Source organism: Hemitrygon akajei, chromosome 14, assembly GCF_048418815.1.
Source record: "Hemitrygon akajei chromosome 14, sHemAka1.3, whole genome shotgun sequence".
Lineage (NCBI taxonomy): Eukaryota > Metazoa > Chordata > Chondrichthyes > Myliobatiformes > Dasyatidae > Hemitrygon > Hemitrygon akajei.
Genome location: NC_133137.1, coordinates 92,238,580 through 92,260,986, shown reverse-complemented (window position 1 = coordinate 92,260,986; position 22,407 = coordinate 92,238,580). Strand labels below are relative to the sequence as shown.

At 39.9% G+C, this 22,407-nt stretch overlaps 1 protein-coding gene across 18 annotated transcripts in view; it reads right to left on the bottom strand.

Annotated features, from left to right (window-relative positions):
* Positions 1-22,070, bottom strand: part of magi2a (membrane associated guanylate kinase, WW and PDZ domain containing 2a) — a 556,955-nt gene extending 534,885 nt beyond the window's left edge. For all 18 annotated transcript variants that reach the window (XM_073066607.1, XM_073066606.1, XM_073066590.1 and 15 more), the window contains exon 1: positions 21,118-22,070. In XM_073066607.1, coding sequence (XP_072922708.1) covers positions 21,118-21,415 — 298 coding nt within the window. In that variant the 5' untranslated portion in view covers positions 21,416-22,070. The remainder of the gene's footprint in view (positions 1-21,117) is intronic.
* Between the last annotated feature and the right edge of the window lie 337 nt (positions 22,071-22,407).

Sequence of the window (22,407 nt, the reverse complement as noted above, 5' to 3'; positions counted from 1 at the left end):
CAACACGATCTTTGCTTCATCTATAAACTTGGCCACACAGCCATCAACTTGGTCATCCAGATCAGTAACAGATAACATGAAAAGCAATAAACCCAACGTCAACCCTTGTGAAATACCACTTGCCAGCAGCCAAGCAGGAAAGGAATCCTTTATTCCCACTCTGTGTTCTACCATCAGCCAACTTTCTGTCCATACAAGTATCTGCCCTGTAAAAAAATGAGCTCTTACCTTGTTTAGCACCCTCATGTGTAGCACCTTGTCAAAGGCTTTCTGAAAGTTTAGAAAATAAGATCCACTAACTTCCCTTTGTTTATCCTGCCTGTTATTTCCTCAAAGAATAGTAAGAGATTTGTCAGGCAAGATATCCCCTCAAGGAAACCATGCTGACTTTGGGCAATTGTTTTGTGTGCCTTTCAATACCCCAAAACCTCATCCTTAATCATGAGCTCTAACACCATGCCAATACTAAAGTCAAACTAATAGCCTATAATTTCCTGTCTTTTGCATTCCTCCCTTCTTAAAGAGTGGAGTGATATTTGCAATTTTCCAGTCCTCCAAACCATTCCAGAATCTAGTGATTCTTGAAAAATCACTACTAATGCCTCAACAATCTCTTAAACTGCCTCTTTCAGAACCCTGGGGTGTAGTCCATCTGTTCCAAATGACTTGTATAACTTCAGACCTTTCAGTTTCCAAAGCATCTTCTCCATAGTAGTAGCAAATGCACTCATTTCTGTCCCCAACACTCAAATTTCTGGCAAGATGCTGGCATCTTTCACAGTGAAGACTGACACAAAACAGAGTCAATTCATCTGCCATTTTTTGTCCCCCATTTCCTCTCCCTTATCATTTTCCAGTGGACCGATAACACCCTTGCCTTTCTATAGCTTACTTTTATATTTCATCTTTTCTTTCCTTGTTGCTTTCTTTGCATAGTAGTTGGATAATAAAAGCTGGGTTGGCAAACAATACTCTTACCCCAATAAATGAATTTTAAACAGACCTGCTGACATCCTGGGAAAGGCAAAGAAATCAAATACAGGTTCTCCCAAGTTGAAAGATCTATCGACAGGTCAGCAATTTGGAGATAGTGACTACAAATCCCTGACCTTTAGGATAGGAGCAGACGGAATGGGATCATATTTAACTGGAGGAGGGCAAATTGTGCTGCTATTAGGCAGGAACTTGGGAGTGTAAACTGGGAACTGATATTCTCAGGAAAATGTACAATGGAAAGGTGGAAGTTTAGAGAACACTTGCATGGGGTTCGTTATAGGTTTGTCTCACTGATAAAGGATGGTATGGTGAAGGAACCAAGGTTTACAAGAGAGGTACAACATTTAGTTAAGAGGAAGAAGGAAGCAAACTTAAGGTTTAAGAAGCAAAGATCAGGCAGGGCTCTGGAGAGTTATAACAGAGTGATGCATGTGAAGAGTGGGAGGATGGCTGGAGTGACAGTAGGACCAATCGGGGATAAAAGAAAATGTGCCTGGATTAGGAGAAGGTAGGGGAGGTCCTTTGTTTCAGTATTCACCAAAAGGACCTTAACAAATATGAGTAAACACACAATAGGCTAATGTCCTGGAACATAGAGATTAAGAAAAAGGCAGTATTAGAACTTTTAAAAAAAATTAGGATAGATAAGCCCCAGGAGCTGGATGGAATATACCCTTGGTTACTAGAGAATGCTATGCCATTGGCAATGATCTTTGTGTTCTCATTGGCCATAGGGGTAATACCAGAAGATTGGAAGATTGCAAATTCTACTCCTTTATTCAATAAAGGTACTACAATAATCACGTGTTATAGACCAGTGAGTATTTCATCAGTGATGGGCAAACTATAGACAGCATCCATAGAGACAGGATTTCGCAGCATTTCAAGAAGCATAGGCTGATTAAGGATAGTCATCCTGGCTTTTTGAGGGGCAGATAGTACTGTATGAGCTGGAATGACCTTTCAGGAAATGACAAAACAAACTGATGAAGGTAGAGTTGTAGATTTGATGTATATGGATTTTAGCAAGGCATTTGACAAGGTTCCCCACGGTAGGCTCATCTAGAAAATTAGCAGGCATGGGAAACATAACTGTATGTATTCAGAAATGACTTGCCCACAGAAGGCAGAGGGTGCTAGCAGATGGGCAGTATACTGCCTATTAGTCTGTGACTGTTCTGGGATTCCTACTCTTTGTGATTTTCACAAAATGACTTGGATAAGAAAGTGGAATGGTGGATTAATAAGTCTGCAGATGACACGAAAGTTAGCGCATAACGTTGTCATAGGTTACAACTGGATATTGACAGGATGCAGTGCAGGGTGGAGAAATGACAGTTGGAATTCAATCCAGCAAAGTGTGAAATGATACATTTTGGAAGGCTGTGTATAAAGTTATTGGCAGGATTCTTTGTAGTGGGGAGGAACAGAGGGATCTTGGAGTCCAAGTCCACAGATCCATTGAAGTTGCTGTGCAACTTGTGCAAGTGGTTAAGGTGGCGTATTGTCTGTGACCTTTGTTTGTCAAGGGATTGAGTTCAAGAGCCGTGAAGGAATCTTTCAGCTCCATTGAACTCTAGTAAGAGTATTGAGTTCAGTTCTGGTCACTTCATTATAGGAAGGACATGGAAGCTTTTAGAGAGGGTGCAGAGGAAATTTACCAGGATGCTTCATGGAATAGAGAACATGTCTAATGAGGGTAGGTTGAGCAAGCTAGGGAGTTTATCTTTGGAGTGAAGGAGGATGAGAGGAGACTCAATTGAGGTGTATAAGATTATAGGAGGCATAGACAGAATGAGCAGCCCTCACCTTTTTCCCCCCAAGAGTTGCAAAGGCTATATGAGAGGACATAATTTAAAGGTGATTAAAGGATAATATGGGGAATCTCTGAGATACTTTTTCTGTATACATAAAGAGTGGTAAATGCATGGAACATACTGCTGTGGTTGTGGTCCAGGCAGATACATTCGGAGCATTTAAGATGAAGGAAAAATTGAGGGCTATGTGGGAGGGGCGGAAGGATTAAACTGATCTTGGAGTAGGTCAAAAGGTTGGCACAACATTGTCAGCCAAAGGGCCTGTATTGTGCTATAATGTTCTATGCTACAGCATGGTTTCATTCCTGTAAATTACAAAGGTTCAAAGTCAGAAATGTGACCATGACACGAGTTCTTACACAGTAAGTGCCTGAATCAGAAAATCCACCACACTGGTCTCAGAAGTCACAAGCAACACCCCTGAAAATAAAACATCAGCATTTGAGAAAAGAGCATAAAGAGATCACTGGGTCACCTAGCCTATCCAATCAGATGGAGCATAACCCATATATACCATAAAACTGCCAGGCACACAATTTCACCAAAAAGGAAAAAGCTTTAAAAATGTCAAGCCAACTGACTATAGATCTCCTAAGAATTATTATCTCCCACTATCAACAGCAACTAAGAAAGCCAGGAGATTGCAGCAACCAGTTCAAGGACAGCCCTTTTCAACTATTTACTATTTCAGAGGTTCTCAACCATCTTCTAAAATTAATTGATTCTGTTATTTTCTTCAGATTAAAATAAATTCTGGGGGCAATTCACACATTTTCACTGAAGAATTGAGTGTGTAGCATATATCACAATTGCCCAGCCACAATCATGCATTCCTATATTCCATAAATTCTTAGCTTCCCAGCATCAGCTGGATTAACATCAAGAATATAGAGCTTGTTAGTTAAGGTTAAAGATGTTATATTCTGCAGTTTCAGCAGACATGCCTATTGCTAGCTAACAAAACATTAAAATGCATACTCTTTAGCCACTGGATGGTTCAATTACTTCTGTTTTGTGTTTAATTTGCATCTTCTTCCCCATTTTGATCTATTTTAATAATTTAAATGTAATAAGTAAAATTAGCAGAACATTTACTAAAACTGTCTTGACAATATGTAAACATTGGCATTCAATGGTCATTAGTAGCAACACTTCCCCTTTGTTGTTATGTTTGTAGGAGTATACTGCAATATGAAAAGCTGTGAAGGATAGGATTACTTTTAAGGGTGATATGCTAAATTTATTGTATACTTCAGAGATCTTGTCAACACAGAAATATCTAGGTCAGTTACACTTCATAGTTAGATATGAACTAAGTAAAAAAAAGGCATGAGGTACAAGTAAGGCTTAGGGCATAAAAAGGGTAAAACTGTGCATTAAGATTTGAACTATAACATTTTAAAAGAACCTTGTGGCAATCATGGCTAACAAAGAAAGTCAAAGACAGCACAAAACCAAATCACAGGGCATACAGTATAGCAAAAGTTAGCATTAGCTAAATGACCGGGAAGCTTGCACAAACATACAGAAGACAACTAATACAACAAAACCAGGAGAACAGATGAAATATGAAAGCTAGGCAATAATTTAAAAGAGGATACCAGAAGTTTTCCCAGATATATAAAGTGGAAAAGAGAGGCTACATGGATATCAGACCACTGGAAAATATTGCTGAGAAGCAGCAATGGATGACAATGAAATGGCAGACTAATGGAAATGGAACTACAGAAGTTTTCACTGTAGATGACACTAACAACATGAAATTACAGTCAGAGGGCAGAAGTGAGTGTAGTCATGATTATGAAGGAGAAGGTACTTGAGATGCTGCAAAGTATGTATTTGAATAAGTCACCTGGATCAGATGAGCTACAAGCCATCTGATGCGTTGTATCTGCAGGAGCCATGTATCTGCTCTCTATATGTTTGTACACTTTGTTGTGCATTTATTATGTTTATTATAGTCACATTAGTGGGAGTGTGGTACAAGTGAAGGGAAATTGTATATTCATACTTATTCATCGCAGTTTGTAGCTTGGGACTGTGAAAGTCAGATTTTTGCTGACCACTGCGATAATGCTCAATAATGCTTAATTGTATAGGTAAGCCTAGTAATTTCTGAGGTAGGGACATGTTCGGCACAACTTTGTGGGCCAAAGGGCCTGTATTGTGCTGTAGGTTTTCTATACTTCTATATATGTTTGCTAATTGCTAATAAAGGATCAAAATAGGGAATTTGACTCTTTGGAGCAATCATTGGAGCTGTGGGCGTGTCATGAAAGTATAACAACTCCGTCAGGTTACTAGCTGGTGGCAATTGTTTTGTTTTGATTTTGGATCCATTTTTTCTGCTACATTTTGTCAGCAAAGATTTCGACCGTTATACCAAATGAACATCAGCACCTGGATGTGTCCGAGAAATTGGAGGCACCAGCCAGTATGACCTGTTTTGTTGTCATTGTTGTGTGTTTGGCATGAATCACAATTTTGAAGTGGTCAAACGTAGCTAGCATCTGGGTTGGACTGAAAAGCTGTAGTGGTGTTGTCTGAAGTGTTCGAGCCTTGGTTCCATTGAATGCTGAAGAATTGAAATAATTGAATTGCTTCTATTGTTGAAACGCTAACCTAAAACTGCCGTTGTTTTGTCTCGATTGCGCACTTGGAAGACAAAATGATTTCAGCTAGAAGCAGCGATCTTGAAGCTACGAGAGCAATTAAACAAACATAACATGTTGAAGGTCAATTCCCTGGAAGAAATAAAAATATTTATGAAGTCAAAGAATAAGCTGTGACTACGTATAAAGGTGACGAATTACAGGATGACATACATGCTGAAGACAGTACCTAAAGTGCGAGGAGCACCACATCCTGTTGTTAGCAAGATGTCCTGAGTATCTAATATCACACTGATTTAGCTGAGTTATATGAAAGACAGATATTGAGAGATATACATGCCTTGGAGGAACTGGCAAACCAACTTCAAAGAAGCCAGGAGCAACTGGCGGAACAGCTTCAGAGGAAGATGGAAGAGCTTAAGTTGCAATTAGAAATTGCAGCCAAGATGGCCAGAGTTAAAATGCTACAGACTGCAAGTGCTGTGAGTGCTAAACATACTATAGCAGAGCAGTTCTCTGGTGAGAGTTCCCATGTTGACATGGAACAGAGAAAATCCAGCAAACTTGCGTTAAAGTGGACATATCTGAAGATCAAATGCCTATGAGTTTGAACCCTAATGGGTAGTTCATTCTCAGCCTGCACCAAGGAGGTCTCTGAACCAATGTCATATCTAATAGCACAAGGTGATTCTGAGAACATTGATTTACAGTATAGTGACACTCGAGTTTCAGATGATTAAAGGTCTAAATGCCATACTGGAGGCCATAAGGATATGAAAGGAAATAACAGGCATAGTGATGAAACAACAATACATTGCATTTCTGCCTAAAAGAGAAACTGAAATCTTTAACGGTGATCCATTACAGTATCATTCAATTATGAGAGCTTTCAAGAATAGTATTGACAGTAAAACTAAAGATTTTGGTGACTGTGTCTATTTTCTCAAACAGTACACTGGAGGTTACACAAAAGTTGCCAGTGGACCAGAGCAAAGATATCTATAGTTCCAAGCTTTACTACAGGAACATTTGGTTATGAGCAGAAAATCACCACGGTTTTTTTTTGACCACGTATCATATTGGAAGATGCAAAAACTCTTCAGGACTACAGGACTACAGGACTACAGTCTTTTTCTTAACAGTTGCTCCAATGCCAAGGAAGATGTGCAGGCCATACATGAGTTGAACATGCCTGCTAATATAACGATTGTCGTAGATAAATTGTCTGATGAGCTTTGAAAAGAATGGAGGTTGGCGGTGTATGAACTGCATGTGAAGATTGTTACACATCCAGTGTTTGGGAAGTATATGAGGCTACATCATGTAAGTAAAGATGTGAGCAAAACTGGATCACAAATTTATTCTTGAGCTAAAGGAAGCAGCTTTGCCACTACTGTTGCTACTATGAAAAATGAAACTGAGACTGGAGCTGATGAAAAGGGTGCAGATTCGAAACAAGCTATGAATGAAGCAAACACAGTAGTGAGTACCACTCTGGTATCTAATGGTCATATGGAGGATGGTGACCATAATTGTAAACTTCCTATAATTCCAGTTCAGCTGAAGTCTAACAAAAGTTACAAGACAGTGATTACTTATGCTTTTCTAGATCAAGGAAGTACAGCAGTGTTCTGCACAGACAGCCTCTTGAACAAGCTCAACCTGACAGGAAAAGGAGCATGCATGTTCTTATACACCATGGGTCAAGAGAACATTGTGAGTATCTATGTCATTTCAGGATTGGAAGTGGCTGGCTTGGACAGAGAAATCTATTGTGAACTGCCTAACGTCTATACACAGGAAAGTATGCTTATTCTCAGCTGAAGCATGTTTATTTGCCAGAAATTGAGCTGCTGATAGGGGCAAACGTACTGTACCAAAGGTGTTTGAGCCATCGCAAGTGATTCACAGTGTTAACGATGTGATCAGATCATTGCTATCTTGGACTGAAAGAGACCATGAAACTACACTTAGCTCTAGCTAACAGTTAATGGGACTTCAGTTCTGTGCTTGGATGAGCTTTGGCAGAGCATTTCAAGACAGATTTTCCTGAAAGTAGTCAAGAAGGTAACCTGGTTTGGCAGGAAAAGAGCACAATCTTACCAAAAGAGGTTATTTGCGTAGATGTTGAGATTTCATGTCTCCTCTGTCTTAGTAGAATGTAGTTATAATTATTAAAGTACAGGATAAAAATTAAGGGGCTAGATTGTAGGAGCCATGTATCTGTTCTCTATTTGCTTTGTAATTTGTGTTGCGTGTTTATTATGGTAACTAGTCACTTTAGTGGGGGCATGGCAAAAGCAAAAGGGAATAAATTACATATTCATGCTTATTTTTGTGGTAGTTTGCAGCTTGGGACCGCAGAGGTCATACCATTGCTGACTGCTCAGATACCGCTCAATAATGCTTAATTATATGTTTGCTAATTGCTAATAAAGGATCAAAATAGGGAATTCAACCCTGGAGCAATCACTGGAGCTGTGGGCATGTCATGCAGTATAACAACTCTGTGGGGTCATAGGCTGGCAACAATCGTTTTATTTTGATGTTGGATCAATTTTTGCTGCAACACCTATGATGTGAATTAAGTAGATGAAGAGATTGGAGAGACATTGTAAGTGATCTTTGACTGATCACTAGAGCCAAGAATGGTTCCAGAGGACTAAAAAATTACAAATGTCATTCCACTCTTCAGGAAATGGGGGGGGGGGGGGGGGGCAATTAGCCGAACTTCAAATGGTTGGTAAGATTGTAGAGTCTATAATTAGGAAGAGATTTCAGCATACTTGGAAGCACATGATAAAATAGACTGAAGTCAGCATGGTTTCATTAATGGGAGATCTTGCCTGAGAACTCCATTGGCTGACTGGCAGAAGGCAAAGAGTAAGAATAAAGGGTCAGCTGTCAGTGGCTAATGGAGTTCTGCAGCGGATCAGTATTGGTCCACAATTTTTCATGTTACATGTTAATGATCTAGATAATGGAATTGATGGCTTTGTTGCCAAGTTTATCAAGGGCTCAAAGATAGGTGGAGTGGCAGATAGTGCTGAGGAGCTGAAGGACTTGGACAGGTTGGGAGAGTGGACAAAGAAGTGGCAGGTGGAATAGTACGTAGAGAAATGTGTGGTTATGCACTTTAGTAGAAGGAATAAAGGTGTAGACCATTGTCTAAATGGGGAGAGAATTCAGAAATCAGAGATGTAAAAGGAACAAGGGAACCCGAGAGCAGGATTCCTTAAAAGTTAACTTAAAGGTTGAGGCAGTACTAAGGAAAGCATTTTTTTTTGAGAGGACTCAACTATAAACCCAAGGATGTAATGCTGAGGCTGTGTAAGGTGATAGTCAGACCATATTTGGAATAGTGTGAGCAGTACTGGATATGTTGGCGTTGGTGGAACTTTAGAAGAATGATCCTGGGAATGAAATGAGTGTTTGATGGCTCTGAGCCTGGAGTTTTGAAGGAGATGGGGTGGGGGGAAATTTATTTAAATTTGCAAAAAATTTAAAGGCCATGATAGAGTGGACGTGAAGAGGATGTTTCCAGCAGGGCAAAAGTACAGGTCCAAGACCACAGCCTCAGAATGTAAGGACGTCGCTTTAGACAAAAAACGAGGAGGAATTTATTTAACCAGAAGGTGGCAAATCTATGGAATTGATTACCACAGACAGCTGTGAGCCCAGGTCATTATAAATGGAGGTTGACAGATACTTGATTAGTAAGGTGTCAAGGGTTACAAGAGAAGGCAAAAAAAAATTGGGTTGAGAGGGAAAAATAAATCTGCTATAATTGAATGGCAGAACAGACTCAATGGGCCAAATGGCATAATTCTGTTACCATGTCTTAGGGACTAATTGTCAGTTGTGATTCAAGAAGATCCCGAAGAAGGCAAGTGGCAAGACGCTTCTTTTGATAATTACAGACTTAAAATTCAAGGTTTATCTATCCTATTTCTCCACAGTTGTTTATTCTAAGGTCATAATATCTGCAATGGCTACAACCACTCAAAAATTTTCCCATGTAATCATGCACAAAATCATCACAGGCAGTGCCACACTAGGATTGAGTGGTGTACATGAGACCCATGGATTAAAGCAAATTAACCTTGATTAAACTCATAAATCTTAGTTTTTAGATCTTATTGATCATGGATAACACACAGTGGCTCATCCTAAATAGATCTAATCAAACAATAAAAACACGTAGAATTAACACAATGTGTGAGGATGTTGAAATCTGGTCAAAAATTAATTATTATTGATTTTTTTAAAAACAGCACCACCTTGAATCAAGAGGTAATAAGCATGTATAATGCCCATTCCGATGGGGTCCTGAATACAACAGTAACCTGACAATTCTCATTCGCAGATCTGAAGATCTTTCCAAATTCCAAACTGACAGGGCAGCAAAACTACTCCAGTATCTCAGGTACATGTATAAAGAGAAATTTACTCTGAGCAATAATGGGTTCAGAATAAAAATCAAAGGATCTTGTAACAAAAAAAATCTTGAAACAAGTCCAATTCAGATTCATAATAAGCACCCTCAACCAAGACCCAGCAAATGATTCCTTTATAAAGTACCTGCCCTCCCTTTCAGGTTGTGATTCCTGATTTCATAAAGAACTCACAAAATTTGGTTTTCCTAACTATCAAGCTTAAACATTGTACTTTATAGTAGATAAATATTAACATTGCTGTAAACTGCATTAATGTATTGCAGGAAAAAAATGGAAATCATAGTCACAAAACACAAATTGTGAATAATATATAGTTCAATTTTCACTGCGATTGGGCAAACTATAAATTCAATTTGAATTTCAATTTCATTAATATCTGTCAGGGTATGCAGAGTGAACTTCTTGATACATAAACAATGAGTTGCCAACAAATCTATTAAGTTCTCATGAAGTAAACTGAAGAAAGTTGACAATGCCAATTCTAATAGTGAAAAATTCATATTTCAATGTTTCAAAGCAATAGCAACTCCTAATGGAAGTAAAATAACTGGCTGTAGTTTTTAAAAAAACTGTAGCAAAAAGACTAATATGGCAGGATAAAGGCTTCTTGTATAATGAAGAGCGAAGAAATTAAAAATTATACTATAATTGTACATGAACATTGACAGTGAAACTGAGAGATAAAAACTTGCAGACTTGCGGAATGCACAAAATTAATCCAAGTTCAAAGTAAATGTATTACTAAATTACATATATGTCACCATATACATCCCTGAGCTTCATTTTATTGTGGGTTTACTCAATAAATCCACAATTGAATAATAACCATAATAGAATCAATGAAAGACCGCACAAAATTGGGCATTCAATTAGTGTGTATAATTTTTTTAAAAAGCAAAAAAAATTAAGAACATGAGACAGAGAGTCCCTAAAAGTGTGTTCATAGGTTGTGGGAACATCCCAGTGATGGAACAAGCAAGTGAAGTTGTGTGAAGTTATCCCGTTTGGTTCAAGAGCCTGATGGTTGAGGGGTAATAACTGTACCTGAATCTAGTGGTACAAGTCCTGAGGCTCCTGTACCTTCTTCATGAAGGCAGCAGCTAGAATAAAGCATGGCCTGGGTGGTAGGGGACCCTGATAATGGATGCTGCTTTCCTACGACAATGTTTTGTGTAGATGTGCTCAAATGCGAGGAGAGTTTTATCCGTGATGGATTGGGCCATATCCACTACTTTTTGTAGGATGTTCTGTTCAAGGGCATTGGTGTTTCCATACTCAATATACTCTCCACTACACTTCTATGGAAGTCTGCCAAAATTTTAGATGTCATGCTGAATCTATGCAAAGTCCTAAGGAAGCAGAGGCATTCCTGTGCTTTCATCGAGGGATGTGGGAACTTGTGATGGTTCCACCATACTTTGATAGTCAAAGTGAGTAGAGAAGCCTTTGGGCTTATCTGGAAGCAAAACTGCTACATATTCACTCTGACAAAGTAAAGACAAAGCTTTGTGAGAAAATCTAAAGAGGTTAACTGTGTCATAGGAATTAAAGGAGCAAAGGTAAAAAGGAAGATTATGGAAACAATAACGAACATTTGTAGAAGTGCCTAACATAACAATTGTGCGGGAATGTAAATGTCACCTTCTATTGCCCATTTAATTTCACATAAGCAGCAATGGGAACAAAATCCCTTTTAAAAAGTTAACAATTTAAAACCACAAGAAATGAAAGCACACAAAATGCCTCACCTTGGCAGAACAAGAAAAAGCTTTGAACATTACAAAATTAAAACAAGTCATTCAACACAAATAATTTTCTCCACAATCCATTTCTTCTTCTTCCACTCCCTTGCTCATTGTCCCTACAAGATTCAAAGGTACAATATGATTTTGTTACATCCTTCTCCATGGTAAAGCCATCTTACATGATCAGTTTCCCTTTGTTTCACACAAAATATAACATTTTGAGAAATAGAATATATTAGATTTAGAACTCTAATTTGCCCTATATGCTGGCTTGTTTGTCTTTAAAATTTTTGGTCACTTTAAGGATAAAAACCTATTTTAAATTGCCCTCATTAAAAATCATCAGACTATTGTAATATCATAGGAACAAACACATCTCTTTGGGATGAAGACTCATCTTTGTTCTGGAGTGCCTCCATTATGTTGTGGTTTTGTTAATATGTTAAATAGGATAGATTCATAACAGATTTAGTAGCTCCAAAACTAAGGAGCTGTTGGCCATGAGAAGTAGTAAAGTATTTTATATAATCTGAAACATCACAGCCTAGTATATCCTACGATCTTACTGTCAAACAGTGACTAACCTTGATTCATTTAGCATTGTTCTTAAGGTAGCAGACAGAGTTCTCACAAAATTCATGTACCATTAGTCCATTCAACAATGGTCAGCTTGAGGCTTATGTTATGCTTAGTAACTCAAAACATTAAAAGAAAAAGAAGGGACTGGGAATGAAAGTCTAACTTTGGCTTTTACTTTAGGCGAGGCACATACTTATCACGTGGTAGTGTCAATGATATGCACTTCACATATTTTTACATGTAATTAATTATTTAAATAAACAAAGAATGCTTAATCAACATACTTATATCATTCAAATATTACTAACACATTAAATACACAACAGCTCAGACTTTGAGAACAGCTGAATAGCACATATGAAGAACTAGTTAAGGTTCTTAATATCAAGGCAATATTTGATAGAGTGTGGTACCAAGAGGCTCCGTTAAAATTGAAGAATACAAATCATGGGGAAAACACTGCACTCTCAAGATTCATATCTGCCACTCATCAGCCTACATCAATAACAATAACTCATCCTCAGCACATCATGTCAATAATTTCTGACTCTTGTACCATATTTTGGGAAACTTTGGCAATTACCTATCAAGAGGTTTAAATTTACTGGGGGTTATATAATAGCAGTTCCATTCACAACTCTTCAACTTGACCCAATTCAAAGATTCAAAGTGCATTTATTATAGTGGACAACAAAGATTTTGCTCCCTGAATACTTTTGGGTGTATCTTATGGATTTTGGACTGCTAATCATGAAAATCACCATGAAATATCCCTAGCATGCATTTTTTTTGTTTAAAAACAATTACCTATATTTGTTATTTCAATTCATAATTCAAGTCAATTAAAATGTTGCCCACAATGCAAGCTGGAAAGTTTTCCAACTTGTCCAGGCATGCCTGGGTATGCTGAGGCAGGGCAGATGCTGCATAGCAGGACAGGTTTTAGAAAGGCTATAAAAGGATCGCGCACACACTATTCTCTGCATTGCGTTTACATGTATATCGGTTTGCGATCACGTTGATTTGCAAGTTCTACGCAAATAGCATATTGTGTGTTCTCGTTATAATCAAGTAATTATATTTCTGGACTACTTGTGACAGCAAAATGTCTTGCCAATGTTGAAACAGCCGCTATAGTTCTGTTATGTTTGTGGCGAATATACGCTTAAATCTTAAAGACACAGCATGACTCCTCTTATTAAGAAAGCCTTTGAGCTCTACTTTGGGTGTAAAATTGACAACCAAGACAAAGCCTGGGCTCCTCATATTTGTTGGGCAACAGGTGCTGTTAATCTTAGAGCTTGGCTCAGAGGTACTCAGGGAAGTCAATGCTGTTCACTGTCCCAGTGATACAGTGAGAGCAGAAGGGTCATGTGGCAGACTGCTACTTCTGTCTGACCACTGTGTCCAGTTCCTCGGCTAAAAACAAGAAATCCATTGAATACCCCAATCTCCCTTCAGCCATGAGACTTGTGCAACATGACGATAGTCTTCCTATTCCAAAGCCACCAGAGACATGGAGTTCAGAGGAGGCAGACAAAGACGCCATTATGCACGAGCCAAGAATGGAAAACAACACTGATAATGATACAAATTTGCAGCCCTGTCAAGTGAGCCTCATCTGATAACTCAGTCAGAGTTAAATGACCTGGTCAGAGACTTGGGTTTGTCAAAAGCAAGGCAGAATTATTGGGTTCAAGACTGTAATGACCAGGCACAAAAATATCCATGAAGGAATTCAATATTTGACACTGATGTTCCCCAGAATAACTGATGCCAAGACTAAGGATGGCATTTTGGTTGGTCCACAAACAGGTCATCAATGACAGGCAATTTGAAGAACTTCTAGGGGGACTGGAGAAAATCACATGGAAGGCATTCAAGGATGTTAAAATTTTATTGTTACTTACAGAGCACTGAACTACGTGCTGCTGGTTGACAACATGCTTCAATCATGCAAAACCATGTCACTAAAGATTCATTTTCTGCATTCCCATTCCGACTTCTTCCTTGCAAATCCTGGCACCGTAACAAGCATGGTGAAAGTTTTACCAGGACAATGGAGTGATGGCAAAATAGTATCAGGGCTACTGGAATCTATCAATGCTGACTGAATACAATAGACAGCAAATTTCCTCAGAAGCGTTGCTTCCTCAGAAACAAAGAAACCATGCGAACCAATTCAACATCAAACCCCATCCCCACCCCACGCGCAACAGCAACAAAAGAAAACGAAAAACACAAAATTGCAAGAGTCCAGGCATATTCAGTTTGGCTCAGTGTTTGTTACCTGCAGGCCGCCAGATTCAAAATTGCCCAAAAAAAATCAAAGGAGCGACTAGGAACATATCGCAACATGACCTACAGAATCTAATCCAGAAACAGTTGACTAAATCTTGCCCAAGTCCCGAACTCTGTCTCCAGAACCATCCTCCAGCAGCAGTGAGGGAGAGAGAGACCATTCGATGCAGGGACCTTCCTCCAGTAGCAGTGAGCGGAGGCTGGCAGATGGCGCTGAACACCCCCCTCACCTTCTGCACTCGCATCAATGATTTCAATTTTCCTCAGCACTTTAATTGGTGAGATCAGTGAGAAATGGAATGCCGATCATGTGCTTGCGCCTTGCCTACAGGCTTCACGGCCTCAAGACTGCATGCCTCACGGAACACCCTCAAGAGACAGAAAAGTGCCAGATCACTCATTCGGCCCAAACACCCCACAAAAATGTAGGTCTCAGAACAGTAGCAGCCACATTTGAGAGAAAAAGACATAAAAGAAATGAAATAAGTAGTTTCGTGAACCATCAGGATGTCAACTTTGGTCACATTGTTCACGGGTGCTATCTTCTTTCAATTTCCAATTTGTGGCCATTGGCATTTACATTACTTTCAAAATTAAGGCCAACCTTTTGATATTCTATGGTATAATCATCAGCAGAACACCTGTGATGAACAGCCTGATTATTGACCAGAAAAATATGATTACTGACCAGAAAAAAATAACTAGACCAATTACCTAAATAATGTATTTACAAGGTTTGATACCAAAGCCCTTTAACCATCTATAAAGTACACTCAGTGGCTACTTTATTAGGTACACCTCTAAACCTGCTTGTTAATACAAAAATTCATGTGGCAGCAGCTCAATGCATAAAAGCATGCAGACATGGTAAAGAGGTTCAGTTGTTGCTCAGACCAAATGAAGAAGAAATGTGATTTAAGTGATTTCAACCTCAGCATGATTGTTGGTGCCAGACAGGGTGGTTTAAGTATCTCAGAAACTGCTAAGCTCCTGGGATTTTCACATACAACAGTCTCTAGAGTTTACAGAGGATGATGTGATAATCAGAAAATACTCAGTGAGCTGAAGTTCTATGTGCAAAAACTCCTTGTTAATGAGAGAGGTCACAGGAAAATGGCCAGACTGGTTCAAGCTGACAGCATAGAGACAGTAACTCAAATAACTACAAATTAAAACAGTAGAAAAAACATCTCTGAATACACAATGCGTCAAACCTTGAAGTGGGAGAGCTACAACAACAGAAGGCCACACTGGATTCCACTCCTGTACCTAATAAAGTGGCCACAGAGTGCATATTGCAAGTAGGGAATACTTCCTACTTGTATATATGCTTTGCAGTTCCAACAGCAATCTGGAACCTCATGATCATCTAAGACAGAACAGTGCTTGATTGGCACTCTATCTTCTGCCCTAAACATTCATTCCCTCTGCCACCTGTGCAGTATCAGAAGCATGCCAGTTTTCAATAAATTGACAACTATACCTAATTGTACATCCAGAGGAACAAGATCAGTAGACACACATAGTAATTCTGAAAACTATGACTTAAGTTCCCTTCAAGTCATAAATCCATTTTAATTCAGAAAATTTGCTGATCCTCTCCCTAGCAGAAGTGTTTAAAAAATTGTAATCCTCTGGATAGATACAGTAATTTTATTGATTCCAAAGGAAATTACAGTGTTACAGTGGCATTATGAACGCACAGATATACAAATATTAGAAGAGAAGAAAGAACAAAAAAATGTTACATCAGTCTAACAGGAGGGCATTATCAGTTCCTCGGCTATGGCTTGACTCACTATAGAGCCTGATAGCCAAGGGTAAGTATGACCTCAAATAGCACGATTTAGAGCAGCGCAATTATTTTAGTCTACTACTAAAAGTGCTCCACTATTCAGCCAAGGTAGCATGCAAAGAGTGAGAAACTTTGTCCAAAATTGCCTGGATTTTCCATAGGGTCCTTTGTTCTACCACAGCCTCCAGTATGTCCAGTTTGACTCCTATAACAGGCCAGTCTTTCCAATCAGATTATTAAGCCTGTTCACATCACCCACATTGATGCCACTGTCCCAGCACACCACCACATAGAAGACTGTACTGGCAACAATAGACTGATAACATATGTAGGAGAGGCCTGCATACTCCAAAGGACCTCAGTCTCCTCAGGAAGTAAAGGTGACTCCAGCCCTTCTTGTACACAGCCTGTGTTGGTGCTCCACTCAAGTCTGTCATCCAGGTGCACCCCCAGGTACTTGTAGGTCCTCACCACATCTATGTCTTCACCATCAATAGAAAAAGGGAGCAGTGCAGGCTTAGTGTTTCTAAAGTCCATCACCACCTCCTTTGTCTTCTGATGTTGAGCTGCAGATGATTCAGCTTGCACCATTTGACAAAGTCCTCCACCAGGGCCCTGTATTCATCTTCCTGTCCTCCTCTTATACACCCAATTATTGTTGAGTCATTAATTGACTTTATTTCTTAAATCCTTCACATACATGAGTTAAAATTTTTACGTTACATCTCCGTCTAAATGTGCAATGTGCAATCATAGTAATTTATAATAAATGGAACAGTCAATGTAACATAGAAATATACTCAAATCAGTGTGAATTAATCAGTCTGATGGCCTGGTGGAAGAAACTGTCCCAGAATCTGTTGGTCCTGGCTTTTATGCTGCTGTAATGTTTCCCAGATGGTAACAGCTGGAGTAGATTGTGGTTGGGGTGCCTTGGGTCCCCAGTGATCCTAAGGGCCCTTTTTACATACCTGTCTTTATACATGTCTTGAAACATGGGAAGTTCACATCTCTAGATGCGCTGGGCTGTCCACACCACTCTCTGCAGAATCCTGCGATTAAGGGAGGTACGGTTCCCATACTAGGCAGTGATGCTGCCAGTCAGGATGCTCTCAACTGTGCCCCTGTAAAAAGTTCTTAGGATTTGGGGGCCCATACCAAACTTCCTCAACCATCTGAGGTGAAAGAGGCGCTGTTATGCCTTCAGAATTATCTGAGAATCTCTGCAGATGACATGACTCACTGTTGTATCCAAAGTCCGAGGAATATAGGGTAAACAGTTAGAGAGGCAATACTGTCCCCTGTGGGGCCCCAGTGCTGCTTATAGCCATGTCTGACACGCAGCTCTGACGCTACACAAACTGTGGTCTTCTAGACAAGTCATCAATTATCCAGGATGCAATGGAAGTGCCAACTTGTATTGAACAGAGCTTCCCCCCAGCAATGAGAGCTGTATGGTATTGAAGGGACTCGAGAAATCAAAAAACATGATCTGCACAGTGTTGCCCTGCTTATCCAAATGGGAGTAAGCTCTGGTGTTCAGCAAACTGCAGGGGGTCAAGGGCTGGTCTGACCAGGGGTCAGAGGTGAGCCAGGACTGACCTCTCTTGGGCTTCATGATGTGTGAGGTCAGGGCCACTGGACGGTAGTTATTCAAGACTTTCAGTTGGCACTTCTTGGGTACTGGGACCACACACACGATGTTTTCCACATGGTCACGGCCCTTTCCAGGCTGAGACTCAGATTGAAAATGTGCTGAGAACTCCACATAGCTGCTCATCACACTCCTTCAGGTCCCTGAGGTTCACACCATTCAGTCCCAATACTTTGCTGTGTCTGAGTTTCTCCAGAGCTCTTCCCATCTGCTCAGTAGTGAAGGCGAGACCATGATGTCTGGGAAGTTGGTGGAAGGTGGGGGCTGGGGAAGCTGAAGATCAGAGCAATAGCAGTTGGTATGCAGAGGTGTGGATGGTAGGTGCAGGACAAGGAGAGGATGTAGACAGTGGTATTGTTCATCCATGTGTTGAACTGGAGTGGGGAGGAGAGGAGGTATTGGTGCTGAGGGAGCATAGGGTGCCTCTGCACCTGGACTGGTATGCCAAGGGGGTTGTGAACAGGAAGGCAATTGTCAAATCTATTAAAGAATTGGTTTCACTCATTAGTTAAACAGCATCGACACTGCATCTACATGTCAAGAACAGCAACTGAACAAAGCAGTAGCTCTTTGCCAGCTTTTTATTTTTATTAGGGATGGACAGGAAATGCATACCTTTCAAAATTCCAAAACTAATATAACCACAATTTAATGTCACCAAGATTTGAGTATTAATCTTGCCTATCAGAATCAGATTTATTATCACCGGTATGCGATGTGAAATGTGTTAACTTAGCAGCAGCAGTTCAATGCAATACATAATCTAGCAGAGGGAAAAAATAATAATAAATAAAATAAAACAATAATAATAAACAAACAAGTAAATCAATTACAGATAGTGTCCAAAGCTTCAATGTCCATTTAGGAATCAGATGGTAGAGGTGAAGAAGCTGTTCCTGAATCATTGGGTGTGTGCCTTCAGGCTTCTGTACCTCCTACCCAATGGTAACAGTGAGAAAAGAGCATGCCCTGGGTGCTGGGGGTCCTTAATAATGGACGCTGCCTTTCTGAGACACCGCTCCTTAAAGATATCCTGGGTACTTTGTAGGCTAGTGCCCAAGATGGAGCTGACCAGATTTACAACCTTCTGCAGCTCCTTTCGATCCTGTGCAGTAGCCCCTCCATACCAGACAGTGATGCAGCCTGTCAGAATGCTCTCCATGGTACAACTATAGAAGTTTCTGAGTGTATTTGTTGACGTGCCAAGTCTCTTCAAACTCCTAATAAAGTATAGCCACTGTCTTGCCTTCTGTATAACTACGTCGATATGTTGGAACCAGGTTAGATCCTCAGAGATGTTGACACCAGGAACTTGAAGCTGCTCAGTCTCTCCACTTCTGATCCCTCTATGAGGATTGGTATGTGTTCCTTCGTCTTACCCTTCCTGAAATCCACAATCAGCTCTTTCGTCTTACTGACGTCAAGTGCCAGGTTTTTGCTGCGGCACCATTCCATTAGTTGGCATATCTCACTCCTGTATGCCCTCTTGTCACCACTGGAGATTTTACGAACAATGGTTGCATCGTCAGCAAATTTATAGATGGTATTTGAGCTATGCCTAGCCACACAGTCATGTGTATATAGAGATTTATTTGTAGGGCTCAAATTTTTCACCTTTTATTCTGGAGTCTGGAAATATTTCATTTAGTTTCATTAGAGTCTGGCAAGAAGCGGCACTATTCATTTGAAAAATGCATCAACATTTAGAGCAACCAAATCAAAATAGATAATAATGAAAATTATAATTACAAATTATTTTGGAAGTTCCTTCAATTATTCCTTTATAAAATCTTGATTTCTAATCAAAGGCAAGTTTAATATTTAGCCTAATCTTTGTCAACACTTTCACTTTCCTGTCTACTTTCACCATCCTCACATCACTAACTATTGCATTTTATATAATGGATTGCTTAATCAATGAAATTATAAATTCTGCATTGTTGACATTTAGTGCACTATGATTTATTGGTTAAGAAAAGCTGCATTTTCCAATTGACCTTCATAGTTACTTTTTCATTTTGTTTGAAATGAAAAAATAACCATGATTTGAAGCTGCTCAGTCTCTACACTTCTGATCCCTCTATGAGGATTGGTATGTGTTCCTTCATCTTACCCTTCCTGAAATCCACAATCAGCTCTTTCGTCTTACTGATGTTGAGTATTTGAAAAATCATGTTTGAAATGTAATTCAAGTCCCAAGCATAAGTTCTAACATAGAATCCCATGGAATATTATTCACCAGATCAGGTTTGAGAAACTTATTTAAAAATACATTCAAACAGTATCCACTCAATTTCATCTATGTTCAGTTACTTCTTTAGATTATTTTGGCATTTATCAAAAGTAACCTGATGTTTAGAAACTTATGTTAACTTGTTCTGATTAATTCAAGTTTTATCGAATAACATGGGCACTTGTGTAATGTGCACACACATGTAAAACAAAACTGTTCCAATACTGAGAAAACAAGAATAACAATGTTTACAAATTCCTTTACTAAACCTTGTAAGTCAACATAACTCAGTTAGGAATAACGGTAGAGCTTTAAAATTTGTCAATACAGAGAACATGTCAGCAAGAATTTTCAGTTTTATCAACATTGTCTGGTTTTCTATATCATTGTCAAAACAATTTTGTACATGACTAGTAATTATTTAAATATACAAAATAACAATGGTGAGGTTAAATTCATAAATACGGTTTTTGATGTTGAACGATTTTAAATGCATATAATTCCTAAACAAGTAGCTAATGATAACTCAGGCTAAATTATTACAACTTTTGACAGAAACTAAAATTAACAATTTGAAATGAAACAGAAAGCAAAACTATGCCACTTGACTCACATAAAATTACTGCAAGTTGTACACTACACTTTGCTTGCACAATGAAACTGCTGTTTTTACACTAGTCAAGCTATCTAGGGAATTTCAAAGTAGCAAAGACAACTGCTAATTTTGTAAGAAAACTTTGCCATCTAATTTCCAATATTTTAACTGTACAGCATTAAGCAATAAATGATGTCAAAACATAAACAATCACATGCTTCAAAATCCACCTTTGTAGTATGCTGCTGAATCTTATTTACATATTACAACTCTGGAAAAATATCTTGACACCAAATAAGAAAGTGGCAGTTATTTACTATAAGAGAACCATACCTTGTTTCACACACTTCAAACGAATTGGGTCCTTACAATGCTTGATCACAGCCAATACATCTCTGATAGTGAGTCCAGACACTGCTGTGTCATTGACTTCCAACAACAAGTCATCAGAATGCAGTTTTCCGACCTGATAGATTATTTTGTTTTGTTTCATTTCTCCCAGATAAGAGAACAGACCATTCTCAGCGCCACCTTTAATCTCCACATTAAGTTCCCCATCCTTATTTCTACATATCACAGTTTCGTGGACTTTATTGGTCCAATGACTTTTCTTTTTTAAAACCTTGGACATCGTTGCTGCAGAAGCCTGCAGAGTCTTGGGTTTGAAAGGGAAGGCGTAAGACAGCAGTGAGCAAAAACTACAGCCGAAGCCCGACAGAGTTGTCAGAATAGCCCGGAACCTTGGAGGTGACAGCGGAAAATTCAACTTTCCTTGACATATCCATGTAGCCCGTTTTAATGATGGTGATGATGGAAGAATCGAGAAGTGAAGGGTGAGGGAGTGAGAGGCCTGTGGCAGATTTCCAGATTTAAAATGCACACTCCTCGCAAATACTCATAGCGGTAATTCCTGTCCCTGCGCCGCTGCCCTCGGCGAATACGCATTTTTGTCTCTTCACGGAGTAAACAGCTGACACCGGGCGGTAATGACGGTGGAGTTCCTCCTCCATCGCGCAAAAAAACCACACACACCTTACAAGATTTAAAGAAGGTGCGCGGGTGTTAAAGAAGCGAGCAGACTTTGGGAGACGGCCGAGCGAGGGTGGGGAACTGCGGGGGGGAGGGAGAGAGGTGGCGGTGAGGAGGGCGCTGCGCGGATGTCCCCCGGGGGTGCTCGCTCCCACTCCCGTCCACACAGGACAACTGAATCCGCTTCCAAGTTGCTCCAACTTCATTCGCGCTCGCGCTGCAGCCTCGGTCCAATCGCCGGCAACCAGCCCCGGGACCGCGCGCGCGCGCGCCTGCCCGCCCGCCCGTCCGCCCTCGCGCACGGCGGACGGTCGAGGTGCTCGGAGGAGGGACGGTGGCCGCGTCATCGCGCGATTTCACTGCCGGCCACTCGAATCGGGTGAGGTGAGGTGCGGTAACGGCGACCGGCCCGCGGGGCTGGCCTCTCTGTTCCCCCGACATCTCTCCTCATCCATAAGTGAAGAGGCCCTTGTTTAATAAATGACGCGTCCGTGGCGGCTCTTCAATTATTTAAAATCATTATGCCATCAGCGGCGCACCAGAAGTGATTTAAATCTTAACACTATGAAGCTGCATCTGCGGTTAGACGTATTC